Here is a 16023-nt window from a genome sequence, read left to right as displayed (position 1 = left end):
CTGACGCAGACGGGCAAACGGCCGCCAATCCGTGTCATTTATGCTAGCCTGGTTGATTGTCCCAGTCCGAGACTCTCTCAGCCGTTTTCCCCCGCGAGGGAGTAGCATCCCGGACATGAGCTAATCACTGTGGATGGGCTGGCCGTGGAATAGTTTCGACTCGCCAGATGCTGTAAACGACAATGCGGAAGGAGTATAGGTGTTGGGCCACATTTGAGGCGTGGCGACTATTGTGTCGTGGCTGGAGTCGGGCCTCTACTAGCCGCGAGCATTGTAGAGTGACAAGGATACTAAGTTGTTTGCCAACGTTGAACAAGATTATGCTTATACACATCAACAGCTAGAATGCATGTGTTGAGTGATTCCCTCTATCCGAGCGTGTACAGTCATCACACTTCATCTCGGCACCTGGTTACACCCGGATACGGGCGTCGCAATGGCTCGGCGGGTGTCTGGCGCACTGACACATGTCACGTGGCTAATCAGGGACTGGGCGAGTAGGCACTGCAGGTACGGCCCACAAGCCTGGGACGTAGCACCCTGGCACACAACATCCTAACAGTCACCAAGCTCACAGCCGCAGCTGCAGCCTTGGCTGGAATGTAACCGAGCCGCCCTGGTGAGGCATGTTGAGCTGCTTGCCCCTTGCTAGTGTAATGTAGATATGCTTTGGGGCCTGTTAGTTCCGATCTCTGTATGTCAGCCAGAGTACAGTTTAGCGGCAGATGCAATGTGTTCTACAGACGCAACGTGTTCTAGTTGTTCCGATCAGCCGCGAGTGATGGCAAGGTAACTTGGCCAACGAATCCCAGGGATCGCGACGTTCCGGACCTCGTAGAATAATCAATCGGGAGTCACGTCTGCCCTGGGCCGGGGCTGAGGATTTCACACGCAGACGACGAGTGCTTGTGGCAGGAGCGGTAGGTGGAGTTACAAGGGGACAAGAGGACAAGGGGATAAACAGCCTTGTTAAGACTTGGTCTGAACCAGAATGCGGGACGCCTGTTCGGCTGAGAAGCAATCCAGGGATGGCGCTGGATGAACAGTCGAGTAATCTCAATACCGGCTGAGAAAGGTATTTTAATATGTATTTTGAGTTGGTCAGGGATCACGTCGTAATCTTCTTCCCAGCAAACTTTGAAAAACCCTCTGCAAACCCTCTGGCAAACTGCGGGGAACAGCCAAACAACCTTTGCGACGGTATATTGGGTGGTAAACCGATTAGGCGTTACGGGGGCTAGAGTTGCTGTCCTGGTGGCAACAACCAGCAAACTACTCACACACCAGTCGTCAAGCACCCAGCAGCCACCTCCAAACATCACTTGGGCACTTGGACACTTGGACACTTGCCAGAGGTCTGATGGAACATGTCAAGCAGAACGGCTCATGGCTCCTGGTGTTGCACTGAAGCGTCGCTGCCGCTGCCGTCATGAAGACGCTTTGGGGTCCCAAGTTACCATTACCATTCCATAGCCGCTATGCATGCGGGAAATGCCGCCGGTGCATATCCGAGGAAGGGAAGAGTCACCCGTGTTCCTGGACGGCGGGAAGCAGCCATCCTCCCAGGGTGGCAGCACTTTCTCACCCAAGACCTGGCCCGCGATCGATCCTGATTCCACAGTCACTCAATGCAGCCTCTTACGTCTTCTGCATCACCATGGACATCGTGAGTGCCTTCTACCTTCTGCCGAGCACCCGTCCCGCCCACCCAGGTCACGCTGACAGCAGTACCAAGGGAGCACAACATCAATCTCGTCTTCCGGGTCGGAAACGAGCTTTGGCAGCTTGGCCCACCACCCGGTCGCATTCACATCCCTCTCTCGATCCAGCAGTCGATTAAGTACCAACACGTTTGGATTCACCCGTCCAAACTCGCCCCTCATGTCCTCTGAAGCAGAGTCCTGGCGCACAGCGCACCAGTCTCCCTCCCAAGTCACCATCACAACATCAGGCACTCTCGGCGACGACGACTACCTCGAGCAGCCTGACATGTCGCCAGTCACCATCGGCGACGACGACTACCTCGAGCAGCCTGACTTGTCCCCAGTCACCACACCCACCTCTGCATCCCGAGCTCACTCATACCCGACATATGTTGCCACCTCGCGTGTCGCGAGCATGCCCGAGTTGAGCCGCTCAACGTCGACAGTCAACCCCACCACCCCTTCCACCATCTACTTTCCCCGCATGGACCACCAGGCGCTGTCTAGTCTCGGCTCTCGGCGATCCATGTCAATGTCGTCGTTGAAAGAGACACTGGCCGACGAAGAAAAGGCCGCTGTCATCGACCAGTGGCAACACGAACGAATTATCTACTACGACGACCGCATCCGTTCGAATCGTGATACAGTCGTCTATGACCAGGGACATGGTCGTGGTGTGGGTCATGGTGTGGGTCATGGTCATGTCCACGGTCATGCCCATGGTCATGCCCATGGCCCTGACCCACACCCACACCAACACGAATACTCTGAATCGTCCGACGCTGCAGAATGGGAGGACATCAACGTCAATGGCAAAGAAGTCGTTGCCGACCAAGCCCAGGCGGAGACTAACGCTCCACCAGCCTGGACCACGGCGATCCCAACCCGCCAAGACATACGCGACGCGGCCGGGTGCCACCTCATCGACGAGTGGGGCAATACTGTGCGTTTTGGCGACATGCTGCCTGGCGGCCCGGCTTGGCGATCGGCCACTGTCGCAGGTAAACCTGTCAACAAGGTACTCGCCCTGTTTGTCGGCCACTGGTGGTGTGGCCTGTGTCATGATTATGCGCTGGTTTCAGTGGCCAAGCTGTCGCCGGCAGCGCTCATTCGCGAGGGCGTACGCGTTGTCATCGTTAGCTCGGGCAGCTGGAAGGTCATCTCCAAGTATAGGCAACTCTTCGACATCAAGTTCCCCGTCTTTGTCGACAATGGGACGCGACTCTACCGCGCACTCGGGCTGGCGAGAGCTAAACCCAATCCGTTTACCGAGGCTATGGTCAAGGACAGGCCCGCGTACCATCAGCATGCCTTTATGCGCCAGATGGCAACCGGCATGGCACGAGGCATCTTTCAACTGGGTGGCATCAAGCTACGCAATCCGTGAGTGCTAGCTAACTGTTGCTATTCTGACCCCAGTGGGAGCTTTACTCAGTTGGGAGGCGAGTTCGTTTTTGGTCTCGACTATACGGTCGACTATTTCCATCGCATGCAGGGCCGCGGCGATCACTGCGAGGCTCCGGAAGTCCTCAGCGCCGTCGGTATACAAAGCACGCTCGGCGCACCCGTGATGAACTCGGAGCTTGAACAGGAGCGCGAGTTCGTCCGCCGCCGCATCCGTGCGCAATAAAAAGTACCGACCCCGCACAGTAGATGCGCCTTGTTGTACGCTTAATGACATACATAGTGCCGGCACCATGTGCATGTCAGGGCTGCTGACCAACTCATTTGTCACGCCATTCGAGCTTCGGGACGCGGCGGCGCACGTCCGCCACACCCAACTGTTCCCGGCTGCGTGGGTCAGGACAACCACATGTTTGCTGACTGGGAGTACATCACGTAATCAGGGACGCAACCCACTGCCGGATATCTGACCCGACCCGACCTTTACAGCCAATCCACCGTCTGGGCCAAATGCGAGCCCCGATAGAATGTTGCGACGCGGACGCCCAGATTGTGGCGAATGTGGCGACGCGCCGACGCCCAGATCGACCTCGTCTTTCTGTCCCGACGCTTGAGCCACCCGAACCGTCACGGACTGCCGGCCCGTCAACGGGCTGATCACTGTTCCGTGCGCCACCAGGTATTCAATTCGTGTCCTGGCTCGAGATGATCCCGCAACGTCGACGCCCTTTCGGCTGTATCGTCCACAATCTCACCTCAGTGCCCACTGCGAGATCAGATCGTGCTGCTTGGCGCCTCTTTCGACTGTATCGCCCACAATCTCACGTCAGAGCCCACTGCGAGATTCTTCTTGCTGCTTGATTGCGCACCCAGAATTCAACTCGCCCGCCGATCACATAAAGTAGTTCGGGACGCATTAGCAGAGGTTGGCAGCCTCCATGTGGCATGCTGAATACGCTTGGGAACGTCCTCAATCCCCTTGACGGCCCTCGCACTGACGAGGCATTCGCCGTGAGCTTGCGCCATTCCGGGCCTGCGTCGCCTTATCCCATTCCGACCCAACTCGTACTTGTCACCAGTCTCTTGCAAGCACCAGCTAACAAATTACGTCGACGCGGCGTAATCTGCCTCGTCAGTTTCATCTCAACACCGGTGGGCAGGACACGCACGAGCCGACTAGCGCAACTGACAGGCTCCCCTTCCTTATCCACTAAGCCAGCCTTCTGTACCCGCCTTGACAATCAATCCGTGCCCCTTTTTCAGGCGGAGACTCACTCCCCCTCCAGAAGTGACCTGTCAGCCTCTCCCTCTTAGCTCAGTGGTAGAGCGCGTCACTAGTATCCACCCGACTCGGTCTGGCGGGGTATGACGAGGTCAGTCGTTCAAGTCGGCTAGGGGGAAGTGAGCACGGCTCGATCCTTTTACTGTGCTGGGCATGACATGATGCAGTGCAGAATTCTGGAAGCACCCGAGCGGAGAGACGCTTTCATCTCCGCAGCGGGTCAAAGTTCCTTATCGTGCCATCGATAACCTCTGCCCATTCTGGAAAGCATCAAGCGGAGAGTACTTTCAACTCCGCTTTACGGAGATAATTTCCCCGTCTCCGTTCTTTTGGTCTTGGCATCACCACGTGCTCTCTGCCTGGGTAAAAGGTGGGTAAACTTGATGATGGCGATTGGAGCGTGCCAAGAGACTAGTTTGTAGCAACAGTTCGGTCTCTTGGCACAAGAACCGAGACAACACCTGCCTTCCCCAATATAATCATCAATCTACTTTTGCTCTCCGCTCTCCATCTATCACCCGAGCATCTCTCAAACCACTGTAACCACAGCAAAGCTACCCTTCCCCAACTACTGGCGATACCTCGCCAAACGCGAACAACTGGAGCTCACTAAGCTCACTCCCACCTGCTACAACCAACCCCGCCAACAACCGCTTCATGCCTTACTGGTCCCTCCGCGTCGGCTACACTTGCGACCCCAATGACTAAATCCGAGGTCACTCCTCCGGCCCTGCCGTTCCCGGCGCACACCGCCGAGGCCGTCAAAGTTCTCGAGGCGCTCCGTGTTGACCCCACCGAGGGTCTCTCGACGTCCGAGGCTGCGGCCCGCCTGGAAACGTATGGACCCAACCGTATCAAACCCCCACCCAAGGTGAACATCTTCAAGATTTTTCTCCGGCAGGTCGCAAACGCCATGACCGTCATTCTGAGTGAGTACCTCTTGACTGCGGTGATTAACGACAGTCGGCGCCATGGCCGTCTCCTTCGGCGTAATGGACTGGATTGCTGGCGGCGTCATTGCCGGTCTCATTCTCCTCAACGTCAGTGTCGGCACATGGACCGAGTGGGAGGCTGAGAAGATTGTCGCCAACCTCGCCGTCGTCGGTGCACCGACGGCTGTTGTCCTCAGGCATGCAAACGGGTCCCACGACGCACAGCCCCTGGAGGTTGCCGTCGCGGACATTGTTCCTGGCGACATTGTGCTGCTCAAGAACGGCGACATTGTTCCTGCCGACGGCCGTGTCCTCGATGGCCTCAGCAACCTCGAGGCGGACGAGGCGTTCCTTACCGGCGAGTCGCTGCCCGTCATGAAGCAGTCCGAGCCCGTGGACGAGGACAACTGCCCTGTCGGCGACCGGCTCAGCATGGTCTTCTGCGGCGCTATGATCACAAAGGGTCGCGCGTCCGTCGTTATCACTGGCACCGGTATGTCGACGGAGATTGGCAACATTGCCCGCGCTCTGCAGAGCAAGGGCGAGCGTACCGAGACGGGCTTTGCGCGTTTCTGGTACTGGCTAAAGGTCAAGCTCGGGCTTGCTGAGACTTCACCATTACAGTACCGTCTCAACTCGCTCGCGCTTGCACTTCTCGCCGCGGCCATCGTCACTGCCATTGTCGTCCTTGCCTCCACCGGATTCCGCAACATTCCCCGCAGCACTGCGACGTACGCTGTCGCTGCCGCCGTGTCCATGCTCCCCGTCTCGCTGGTCGCGGTGGTGTCACTTACCCTTGCTCAGGCGTCCGGCCAGCTCGCCAAGGAACACGTGCTCGTTCGCCGCATGGACGCGATCGAGGCACTGGCCGGCATCGACAACGTGTGCTCGGACAAGACTGGTACGCTCACGGTCGGGCGCATGGTCGTGCGCAAGATGTGGGTCCCGTCGGGCCACAAGCACGGCTCGACGTACTCGTTCAAGTCGAGCTCGGACCCGTTCAATCCGCAGGGCAATGTCACGCGCGATGGCGACGACGCCGCGCTGTCACCGGGCAAGATGCAGGAGACCGCGCCTGAGCTCCACGCCCTCGCGATGTGCACGTCTCTATGCAACCAGGCTGTACTCTCGCCGCCGCGCGACAGCGACGAGGGCTGGCAGGCGAATGGCGACCCGACCGAGACCGCGCTCCAGGTCGCGTCGTACAAGATGGGCTACGCCAAGCCTGCTCTCACGGGCGGGCTGCTCCCCGACGGTATCGAAACTGTCCCTGTCACCAGCTCCTACAATCAGGTCGTCGAGCACCCGTTCGACTCGAGCGTCAAGCGCATGTCGATCGCGTACGCGAACGGCGACGCGGGCTACACCTGCTTCCTCAAGGGCGCGGCCGAGCGCATCCTGGACTGCTGCAACACGATGGCGGGTGCCGAGATGACTGCCGCGGACCGCGAGTACATCATGCACACGGTTGAGTCGCTGGCCGGGCAGGGCCTCCGCGTCCTCAGCTTCGCCAGCAAAACTGAAAAAGGCGACGTCACAACCCTCACGCGCGATGAGTTTGAGGCGATTGGATGGACGTTCCTTGGCCTCGCGGGTATCTACGACCCGCCGCGCGAGGAGTCGGCTGGTGCCGTCAATGACTGCCACGTCGCGAGCATCACGCCGCGCATGCTCACGGGCGACCACCCGGCCACGGCGACGGCTATTGCGCTCACGATCGGTATCCTTCCCAAGACGTACCCCAAGTCTGCGGTGATGACAGGACAGCAGTTTGACGCACTCAGCAATGCCGAGGTCGACGCGCTTCCCGACCTGCCGCTCGTTGTCGCACGCTGCGCTCCGGAGACCAAGGTGCGCATGGTCGATGCTCTGCACCGCCGCGGCCAGACGACGGCGATGACGGGTGACGGCGTCAACGACTCGCCGGCGCTCAAGCGCGCCGACGTCGGCGTGGCGATGGGAACGGGCTCGGACGTAGCCAAGGAGGCCTCGCGCATCGTGCTCACCGACGACGACTTTGCGAGCATCATCACCGCGGTCTCGATGGGTCGCAACGTCTTCCAAAACCTGTCCAAGTTTATGCTGTACATGCTCTCTGGCAACGTTGGCCAGCTCACGGTCATGCTCTTCGGCCTTGCCTTCCGCGACGAGGACGGTTTCAGTGTATTCCCACTTGCACCCGTCTCGGCTCTCTGGGTGAACACTCTCACGGCTGGCCCGCCCGCGATGGCCCTCGGCGTCGAGCCGCCTTCTCCTGACGCGATGACGCGCCCTCCAGCAGGGTACCGCACGATCCTGACGCGCGAATTCACCATCGATCTCTTCTACTACGGTTTCCTCCTTGGCGGCCAGAGTCTGATCAACTTTGTCATTGTCATGTACGGCTACTACCCTGGCGACTTTGGGCACGACTGCAACGTGACGGACAATATCAGCTGTGGGCCCGTCTTCCGCGCCCGCGCGACATGCATGGCCACCCTCCAAATCTGCATGCTCCTGCACTCGCTACAGTGCCGCCACGCGACGATTAGTGTCTTCACGCTCGGCCTGAACACGAACAAGGCTCTGCTATGGTGCGTGCTCGTGCTCATTGCGAGCACCTTCCCGATCATGTACATCCCCGTGATCAACAACAAGGTCTTCCTCATTGGCCCGATCACGTGGGAGTGGGGCATCGTCTTTGCCCAGGTGTTGGTGTACATCGGCGCTTCCGAGGCATACAAGTGGGGCAAGCGGGTCGTGTTCCGCCGTCGCGGGATTAATGTCCCTGGTGCGGCTGGCATCGACAGCGAGGCTGCGCGGCCGAACGCGTCGGCCAAGGAGAGTGTGCTGGAGAAGTGAACCAGCCAAGGAGAGTGTGCTGGAGAAGTGAACCAGCCAAGGAGATTGTGCCGTAGTGAACCTCGGCCCAGGAGCTTGTGCTGGAGGAGTGAACCTCGGCCCCGGAGACTGTGCTGGAAAAATGAGGCATTTTATAGAGATATACAATGTGATCGACGTGGCACCCACCTGCGCTCGGCTAGCTTTCGGCCGAATCTTATCAGATCCAACGAACCACTTATCAGATTAGGACGGACCACGGACGCCAAGGAATCACGGTGGGGCTCGAGCAAGCATAAAAAGAGAGCTGAACAGAGCTGAACAGAGCTGAACATACATTCAACACCACCACCATGACGATCCCCAACCCCACGCCCACCAAAACTGTCGTCGTCCTCGGATCCGCGTACGGCGGTATAGGAGCCGCGGGCAGTCTCGCCCGCCGCCTGCCCCCCGACTGGCGCGTCGTCGTGATTGACCGCAACACGCATGCGAATCGTGAGCGGTTCCGGTCCCACAGTTTCTCATCTCTCCTCTACTCTCCTCTACCCCCTCCCCCTCTACATCTCCCCTCCTCTACCCCCTCCCCCTCTACACCCCCTCCCCCCTCCTCTACCCCTCCCCCTCCTCTATATCCCCCTCCAACCCCCCCCCCCCCCCAACCCCCCCTAACCCCAGACGTCTACCCCTTTCCCCGCTTCACCGTCCTCCCGCAACACGCGCCCAAGGCCTTCCTCCCACTCACGCAGGTTCTCGCCAACGGCCGCGTCACCGAGTTCCAACCCAACGTCCCACCCCAAGACCGCACAGGCTCCCCCCTGCCCCCCGCGGGACCGCTCAACCACGACTCCCCCCACCGCCAGATCCACGGCACCATCACCGCCCTCTCCCGCAACAGCGTGACTTTCACTACCAATGGGCTGGGTGACGCCTCTGACCGCGTCGAGACAGTCGACTTTGACTACTGCGTCTATGCGCTCGGAGGCGCCCTCTCGGAACCATGCGATGTGTGGGGAGAACATGAGCGTGGACATGCACGGACAGGGACGAAGAAGGGTGGTGTGGCGTTCTTGGAGAGGAAGGGATCGGTCGTCGAGGCCGCGGAGAGCGTCATTGTCGTCGGTGGCGGCGCGCTTGGGATCCGTGAGTAGGCTGTGGTGGAGCACCGCCAGGGAGCAGCTAGAGGTCTCCTCAACCTCAGCCTCACCGCTCGACCCGACTGACGTCAGAATTCGCCACCGACATCAAAGACGTCCACCCCTCCAAATCCGTGACCCTCCTCCACTCCCGCACCCGCCTGATGCCCATCTACGCCAAGGGCCTGCACGACCAAGTGGTACGCCGTTGCGCCGACCTCGGAATCAACGTGATTCTCGGGGAACGGGTCGTCGAATGGCCCACCAACCCCGGCGTCGTGGACGGCAGCCCAAAAACCATCACCACCGACAAGGGCTCCCGCCTGAGCGCCGACCTCGTGTTGGTGTGTACCGGCAGCCGGCCTCATTCCTCCTTTATGGCGTCTCTTGATCCAACAACGGTTGCTGAGAACGGGTGTATTCGCGTCAACGAGGCGTTGCAAGTCCAAGGAGAGGGGTTGGACCACATGTTCGCCATCGGTGACTGTGCGGATACGACGGCGATCCGGGCTGGACACATGAGTTTTGCAATGGGCAACGTCGCAGCTCGTAACATTATTCGCCTTATTCAAGGAGGCGAAATGGAAAAGTACGTCCCCGAAGCAGCCAAGATCAAGGTCACTCTTGGGATTACGCATAACTGCGTGGCAAGCGAGATTGAAGCTGTCCAAGGTGATAATGGGGTTGAGGATATTGGAGCAAAGGGAATGTGGGCGCTTGCTGGGGCGCAAGGAATGCCTGATGATGCGTAATTAGTTTGATGGATGGATAAACCTGTTTACTCGCCGCTCCACACGTTTGTTCCTTTTGTTCCCAACGTCTCCAACACTTGTCGTCCCTGTTTTGTCCCTCTTTGATACGTCATCCACCTGGCCACCTGGGAGCTTGGAGCATCCTGGTAACCCCAACATCAGCAGCCATAGTTACCAACCACATCAGCAGCCAGTTACCAACCACATCAGCAGCCATAAAGTCCGCCATGCACAACCACCCTCCCCACACCACCAGACATGTCGGGCACCCAAGCCTCTCCCCGCCCACAGGCACAAACGCCGAGCCCACTTCCCGCCCAACCAAGCGTACAGCAGAAGGTGGCGGCGACGGAACGGAGGATGGCCGACCAAGAGCCAGAGGGCACCATCGTGGAAGGTATGGAGGATGACAGGCTGTGGATCTTGTTACGAGGGTTCAACAAGGTGAGTTTGCTGCGTTGTGTCGATCCGACTCGCCTGCTCCCCATCTCTCCCCTCACTCGCTCCCCCTTCGCTCCCTCCCTCCTTCCCCTCTCCTCCCCCCAAACCCACCTTGTCCCCCCCCCCCCCCCCCCCTCGTTCGCTCCGCTCACTCGCCTCCCAGCAAGTCAACCACGTCCTCTCCCCAACCACCCACCCCGTCTCCCAACCTGACCTGCGCCACACATCCCTCCCAAACGTCCCGTACCGAAGCGACACACTCAAAGTCAACCTCGAGCGCCTGATCAAAGGTCTCGCTCCCCTTACCAAGCGGGGCGTACTCGAACTAGCCCGGGTCACTGACTGGGATAACGAGTTCTATCGCACGGCAACTTACTGCGCGGCATACTTTCTCGCTTGGGGGCTCGGGTGTGTGGTAGTGGGTGTGATGGGGTTGATTGTGGTGTTGGTGGCGTTTCCAGGGTTGAGGAGGGTGTTGTTTCCATACGTGAGTGTTGTGAAGCGTTCTCATACCAATGCCTCCCCCCCACACTAACCCCAGCGCCCATCCACCACAGATTCTTATTCCCTCCTCGAATCCGATCCTGAGACTACACCCATGACCGGGCCCGAGCAGAGCGAGGAAGTGTCCGTCCAAGCCACAGCCGTGCTCGCGGGCTTTGCGAGCGCCCTCCTCTTCGGTACAAAGGAGGAAGGGAATGCCCTGGTAGGGCCAAAGGACTTGCACGACAATTCAGGCATGGATGAAGGCAGCGACGTCATTGGGTCAAAGCTGGATTCGCGGGAGGTCGCCGAGGTCAACGGCAAGACGTCGCTAGACTCGAAGGCCGAGATCGTCGAGGTCGTTGAGGTCGTTGAGGTCGCCGAGGCCAACGGCAAGACGACGCTGGTACGAGAGAGTATCGCGGAAGACGCAGAATCCGAGGTCGAGCGAAAGCGTAACGAAATCGTTAGATGGATGGTCAAGACGACCGAGACGACAATCGGCACTGGGGCCGACTACATCGAGATCCTACAGAAGTGAGCTACTCAAAGGCCGTGCTGAAACAAGGGCGCTATCCCCGCCACCCGTCTATCCGGACTATTACGCGCGCTTTAAGATTGCCGCCCTGCTCGTCGTTGCCGCCCTAGCGCTGCATTATGTCCCCGCACGGATGTGGGGCAGAGGATTCACGTTGGCCTTCGGCGTCGTCGTCTGGGGTCACAAGTGGCTCGAGATGGGGGTGCGTGAACTGCTCCGCCGCTTCCCGAACTGGAAGGAGCTCGTGGACCCGCGGAACTCGATCCTATCTGGTGTTCCGACCGACGCTCAACTCGCGCTGCATCTCCTCAGAGTCTCTGAGGCGGAGGGTGATCCACTTCCCACGCCACCCGTAGCCCCAGCCCTCGAGGCGACCAAGGAGGCGGTCTCGCAGGCCACGCCAAGTGCGCCCGACCTGGAGGTGGAGGCAGACGCCGCGCCCACGCCCGCGCACAAGGCTGCGGTGAAGAGTAGGAAGAAGACCAGGGGTGTATTCCGCAAGCTAGTCCGCCGACTAGCCAGCATGGGATCCGACGTCGCCTTTGTGGGCGAGGAGCGTAAACTGAAGGGGAAGATTGACAGCCTAGTCCTCAAAGCCAAATGGGGTGACGACGTTCCTCCCGGCGGCTACAGCGCCAAGCTGAACGGTACGAGCGGGCACCTCTTCATCGACGAGGACCACGCCTGTATCTCGTGGGTACCGATGTTATCCAAGAGTCCTGAACGGGTGTGGTATGTGGATGATCTGGTCGAGATGAAGAAGGACGAGCTTGGAACGTCAAGGCTGGCATTGGCGGCTATGAGCGGTGCCGAGATTGCCAGTCTTGGGTTATCACTCCGTTTCGCCAAGACTGCGGATGATATCAGCGTTTTTGATATGACTGAGGAGCAGGTAGGGGCGGCGCAGGCTGCCAAGGAGACGCTCGAGTTCAAGGGCGTCGAGGCAAGAGAGGCGCTATTTAATCGTCTCATCGCAATGGGGTCCCAGCGGTGGGAGATGTTGTAGTGATTAGCGATGCATATGCATGTAGCGTGGGTGCGTGGGTGCGTGGGGTGCACGGGATGAGCGCTTTGGTCGACGCCGATGGCCGATGTCTTGTAACCATCAGACCATCAGACCATCAAACAATACAAGATCTACCACTTTCTTGCCACCCGCATTAGTGCCATTACCCAGGCCTAGTCTTAATCCTACTCGATTCTACAAATCATATTGAATATTCCAACCGACTGACTAGTCTTAGCCAAATCCCAAGTGATCAAGCGCGCAAGCGGGTCGGGTTAGAATAGGCTCAGTTCACACGGGTCGGGAGTGGCCGCCTGCCTGGTCGATGTCCTGCAACTGCCCACCCAATGCTACAGTGTAAACTCGGTGACGCTGACTCCTAGGCACGTGTAGCAAGGTCTAAGGGGGGGTTTGGGTTTGAGTGGGGAGTGGGGAGGGGAGTGGGGAGGGGAGTGGCCCGCGTCAGGTCTATATGTATGTGGGCAGGGATGGTGGATTTAATTCAGTTGCTGAGCAAGGAAGGGGGTGGCAAACATACCAACATGCCAACACGTTAATGATCTACATTGCTGTTCAATAATGACGTACAGCTCACAGGTTATCCCCAAACTCGCCCACGCCCCGCAGCCCACCTCGAGGCCCCGCGTCCTCTGCCCCGCATCCTCTGCCATCGATGCCATCCTCTGCCCTGGTAACTACAAGTTGTGCCATGCGAGGTATACCAATGGGTCGACGGCCGCGGCCGAGGAGAGTTAGACAAGTAGAGACAAGTCGATACAATAGATACAATAGAGCTACGCAGGTTTGGGTAAACTGGGGGTATATAGTATGAGTGTTTGTGTCATGTCAGATGACCCCGGATACTGGGACCTGAAACTGAGCGCCCTCCACCGCCCCCCGCCCCTTCAGCCAAACTCCCTTAGAGCATATCCTTCCTTCCCCTCCCTTCCCTCCCCATCACCATCACCATCCCACTTGCCTTCCTCCCCCTTCATCATCTCATCCTCACACCCACGTTATTGCTCATTGCTCATCTCTACTCACTTTCCATCACATCCTCATCACCATCACCATCACCATCACCATCCACTCTTACATAATTATACATAGCCATCAGCCAACAACCAACAACCAACAGCCCACAACCACAGCCCCACAACCACCCCCAGCCCCAGCCCCAGCTCATGTCGACGCCGACCATGAGCTTCCCAAACGGCAACGGCACACACGACAAGGATGCGCATGATGACTTTGGAGACATCAACCTCGGGGACATGAACACTGCAGAGTTCATGAACCCCGCAAAGCGTGAAAGCTATGCTGCCCATTCTCACTCGGAGATTCAAACAGACTATACATACGGAAATGGTCACTCCAACGACTTTAACACTCCACGTGCGTAGCTCACCTTGCCCAGTCATCCCCGTCATCCCGGTCATGTTTACAAGCTGACAACCAGAGGCGCCAGGCGGACTGCACCGCTCCCTGTCGGATCGGCACATCTCGTTCATTGGGTTCGGCGGCGGCATTGGTGTTGGTGAGTAGGTTGCAAGGGGCTAGCTCACTCAAGGTCTATTTGTCGGTATCGGGCAGTCACTCGCTGCAGCAGGACCGTTGGGCATCTTCCTCTCCTTCGCCATTACAGGTACATTGGTGTGGTGTGTAGTAAGTCGGACTATCGGACGGCGCTGACTCAGATTCAATCCATCGGCGAGATCATCACCAAAGTGCGTCTCTTCCGCAGTGGCAATCCTAGACCAGACTGACGGCAGTACCCTGTTGAGGCGACGTTTCCGGGGCTAGGCACACGTTTCGTCGACCCAGCAGTCGGCTTCACGATCGGATGGACATGTGCGTAACGTGCGTGTGTGCGTTGGTACTGACGACCACAGACTGGCTTAACATGGCCATCTCGGTGGCAGTCGAGGTCACGGCAATTGGAATTCTAGTCGAGTACTGGATCACGAGCGTCAGCGCGGCTGTGTGGATCGCCATCGCACTCGTCGCTATCTACGGCTTCAACATGCTCCCCGTTAGATGGTATGGGGAAGCCGAGGTGGCGACGTCTTGCATCAAGGTGATCACGCTTCTCGGACTCATGATTTGCTCACTGGTCATCACCCTCGGTGGCGCGCCAGACCATCATCGCCGCGGCTTCGAGTACTGGCGCAACCCCGGCCCGTTTGTCCAATTTCTTGGCATCCCAGGCGACCTTGGCCGCTTCCTTGGCTTCTTCTAGTGCGCAGCCCTTGCCAACCGAGCTGACGAGCAGCACACTCACAAACGCCGCTTTTGCGTACGGTGGCACCGAGGTCATTGTTCTTGCTGGTGCCGAGGCCAAGAACCCGTCCAGACAGATCCCACGCAACGTGCAACTGTTTGTCTATCGCCTGCTCTTCTTCTACGTGATCGGCTCGCTCTTCATTGGCATGATGTGGGTCATCATCTTGCGTCCTCCACTGACCTCAGTGTCCCGTCCAACCACCCGGACCTCGTGAACCAGCAGGCCAACGCCGCGTCGTCGCCGTGGGTCATTGCCATCAAGACTGCAGGCATACACGCCCTTCCTTCGATTGTCAACGCCGCGATCATCACGTCGGCGTGGTCGGCAGGCAACACGTACATGTACATTGCCTCGCGCACGCTCCGCGGCATCGCACTCACGGGTCAGGCACCTCGCTTCCTCACCAAGACGACCAAGCAGGGCGTGCCAATCTATGCCGTTCTCTGCACGGCACCCCTCGGACTGCTCGGCTTCCTCTCGGTAGGCTCTGGCGGTGCGCCGCAGGCCTTTGACTGGCTCCAGTCGCTCATCTCGCTCAACAACATTATCAACTGGGGTCTTCTCGCTTTCACCTACCTGCGTTTCTACAAGGCCATGCAAGCGCAGGACATCAGCCGCCGCACGCTGGTATGGTATGGCCGTTTCCAGCCATATTCGGCTTGGTTTGCCGTCATCTTTTCGTCTATTGTGTGTGTCTTCAAGGGCTTCCCAGTGTTTATCACGTATGGCGGGCGCAAGTTTGACGGCGCCGACTTTGTCGCAAGCTATATCAGCTTTGTGCTCTACTTGGTCCCGTATCTCGGGTACAAGGTGATCAAGCGAAGCAAGATGGTCAAGCCGTCCGAGGCCGACCTGACGTCGGGCATCATCAACCCGTGGGACATTTCCGAAGAGCGAGAACCAACAACGTGGTACGGCAAGGTGTGGCGGGCAATTACGTAGTAGCGCCGTGTAGAGTAACTTGACTTGCATTGTATCGGTATCCATGCTATAACTACATGTCGGGGGGATGACGGACTGTGCGGGTTTACTGCGGTCAGGCAGTCGTGCAGTCAGGCAGTCAGGCAGTCGTGAGCGCGAGCCGACGCGGTGACGCAGGGACGCGGTGACGCGGTGACGCAGACACCCCGAGGGCGGTCCAGGGATTGGGGAATGGACATGGCGAGTGAGGTCATCATGTCATGCATGGGCAGGGAATCTAGTGTGGCTGAACAAGTCAAGTTGCGCCACCGCGTCGTGGTC

At 58.6% G+C, this 16023-nt stretch overlaps 5 protein-coding genes across 5 annotated transcripts; all 5 read left to right on the top strand.

Annotated features, from left to right (window-relative positions):
* Positions 1-1657: 1657 nt before the first annotated feature.
* CcaverHIS019_0705680 (uncharacterized protein) lies at positions 1658-3333 on the top strand (the record flags this gene model as incomplete). The annotated part of the gene is made up of 4 exons (XM_060604016.1): positions 1658-1666; positions 1729-2341; positions 2492-3086; positions 3123-3333. The coding sequence occupies 4 exons, from the start codon at positions 1658-1660 to the stop codon at positions 3331-3333; spliced, it is 1428 nt and encodes a 475-aa protein (XP_060460252.1).
* A 1756-nt stretch (positions 3334-5089) lies between these two features.
* CcaverHIS019_0705670 (uncharacterized protein) lies at positions 5090-8162 on the top strand (the record flags this gene model as incomplete). The annotated part of the gene is made up of 2 exons (XM_060604015.1): positions 5090-5318; positions 5353-8162. The coding sequence occupies 2 exons, from the start codon at positions 5090-5092 to the stop codon at positions 8160-8162; spliced, it is 3039 nt and encodes a 1012-aa protein (XP_060460251.1).
* Positions 8163-8494: 332 nt separating this feature from the next.
* Positions 8495-10029, top strand: AIFM2 (uncharacterized protein; the record flags this gene model as incomplete). The annotated part of the gene is made up of 3 exons (XM_060604014.1): positions 8495-8639; positions 8820-9284; positions 9371-10029. 3 exons carry the CDS (start codon positions 8495-8497, stop codon positions 10027-10029), a joined length of 1269 nt encoding a protein of 422 aa, XP_060460250.1.
* A 258-nt stretch (positions 10030-10287) lies between these two features.
* On the top strand, positions 10288-12497 carry CcaverHIS019_0705650 (uncharacterized protein; the record flags this gene model as incomplete). Its single annotated transcript, XM_060604013.1, has 5 exons — positions 10288-10473; positions 10634-10878; positions 10942-10957; positions 11012-11490; positions 11522-12497. The coding sequence occupies 5 exons, from the start codon at positions 10288-10290 to the stop codon at positions 12495-12497; spliced, it is 1902 nt and encodes a 633-aa protein (XP_060460249.1).
* A 1199-nt stretch (positions 12498-13696) lies between these two features.
* Positions 13697-15723, top strand: CcaverHIS019_0705640 (uncharacterized protein; the record flags this gene model as incomplete). The annotated part of the gene is made up of 8 exons (XM_060604012.1): positions 13697-13892; positions 13957-14034; positions 14068-14162; positions 14195-14224; positions 14270-14348; positions 14390-14735; positions 14770-14931; positions 14967-15723. 8 exons carry the CDS (start codon positions 13697-13699, stop codon positions 15721-15723), a joined length of 1743 nt encoding a protein of 580 aa, XP_060460248.1.
* Positions 15724-16023: the final 300 nt, after the last annotated feature.

Source organism: Cutaneotrichosporon cavernicola (genome assembly GCF_030864355.1).
Source record: "Cutaneotrichosporon cavernicola HIS019 DNA, chromosome: 7b".
NCBI lineage: Eukaryota > Fungi > Basidiomycota > Tremellomycetes > Trichosporonales > Trichosporonaceae > Cutaneotrichosporon > Cutaneotrichosporon cavernicola.
The sequence above is the reverse complement of the archived record's forward strand: the minus strand, read 5'-3'. Positions and strand labels throughout refer to the sequence as shown.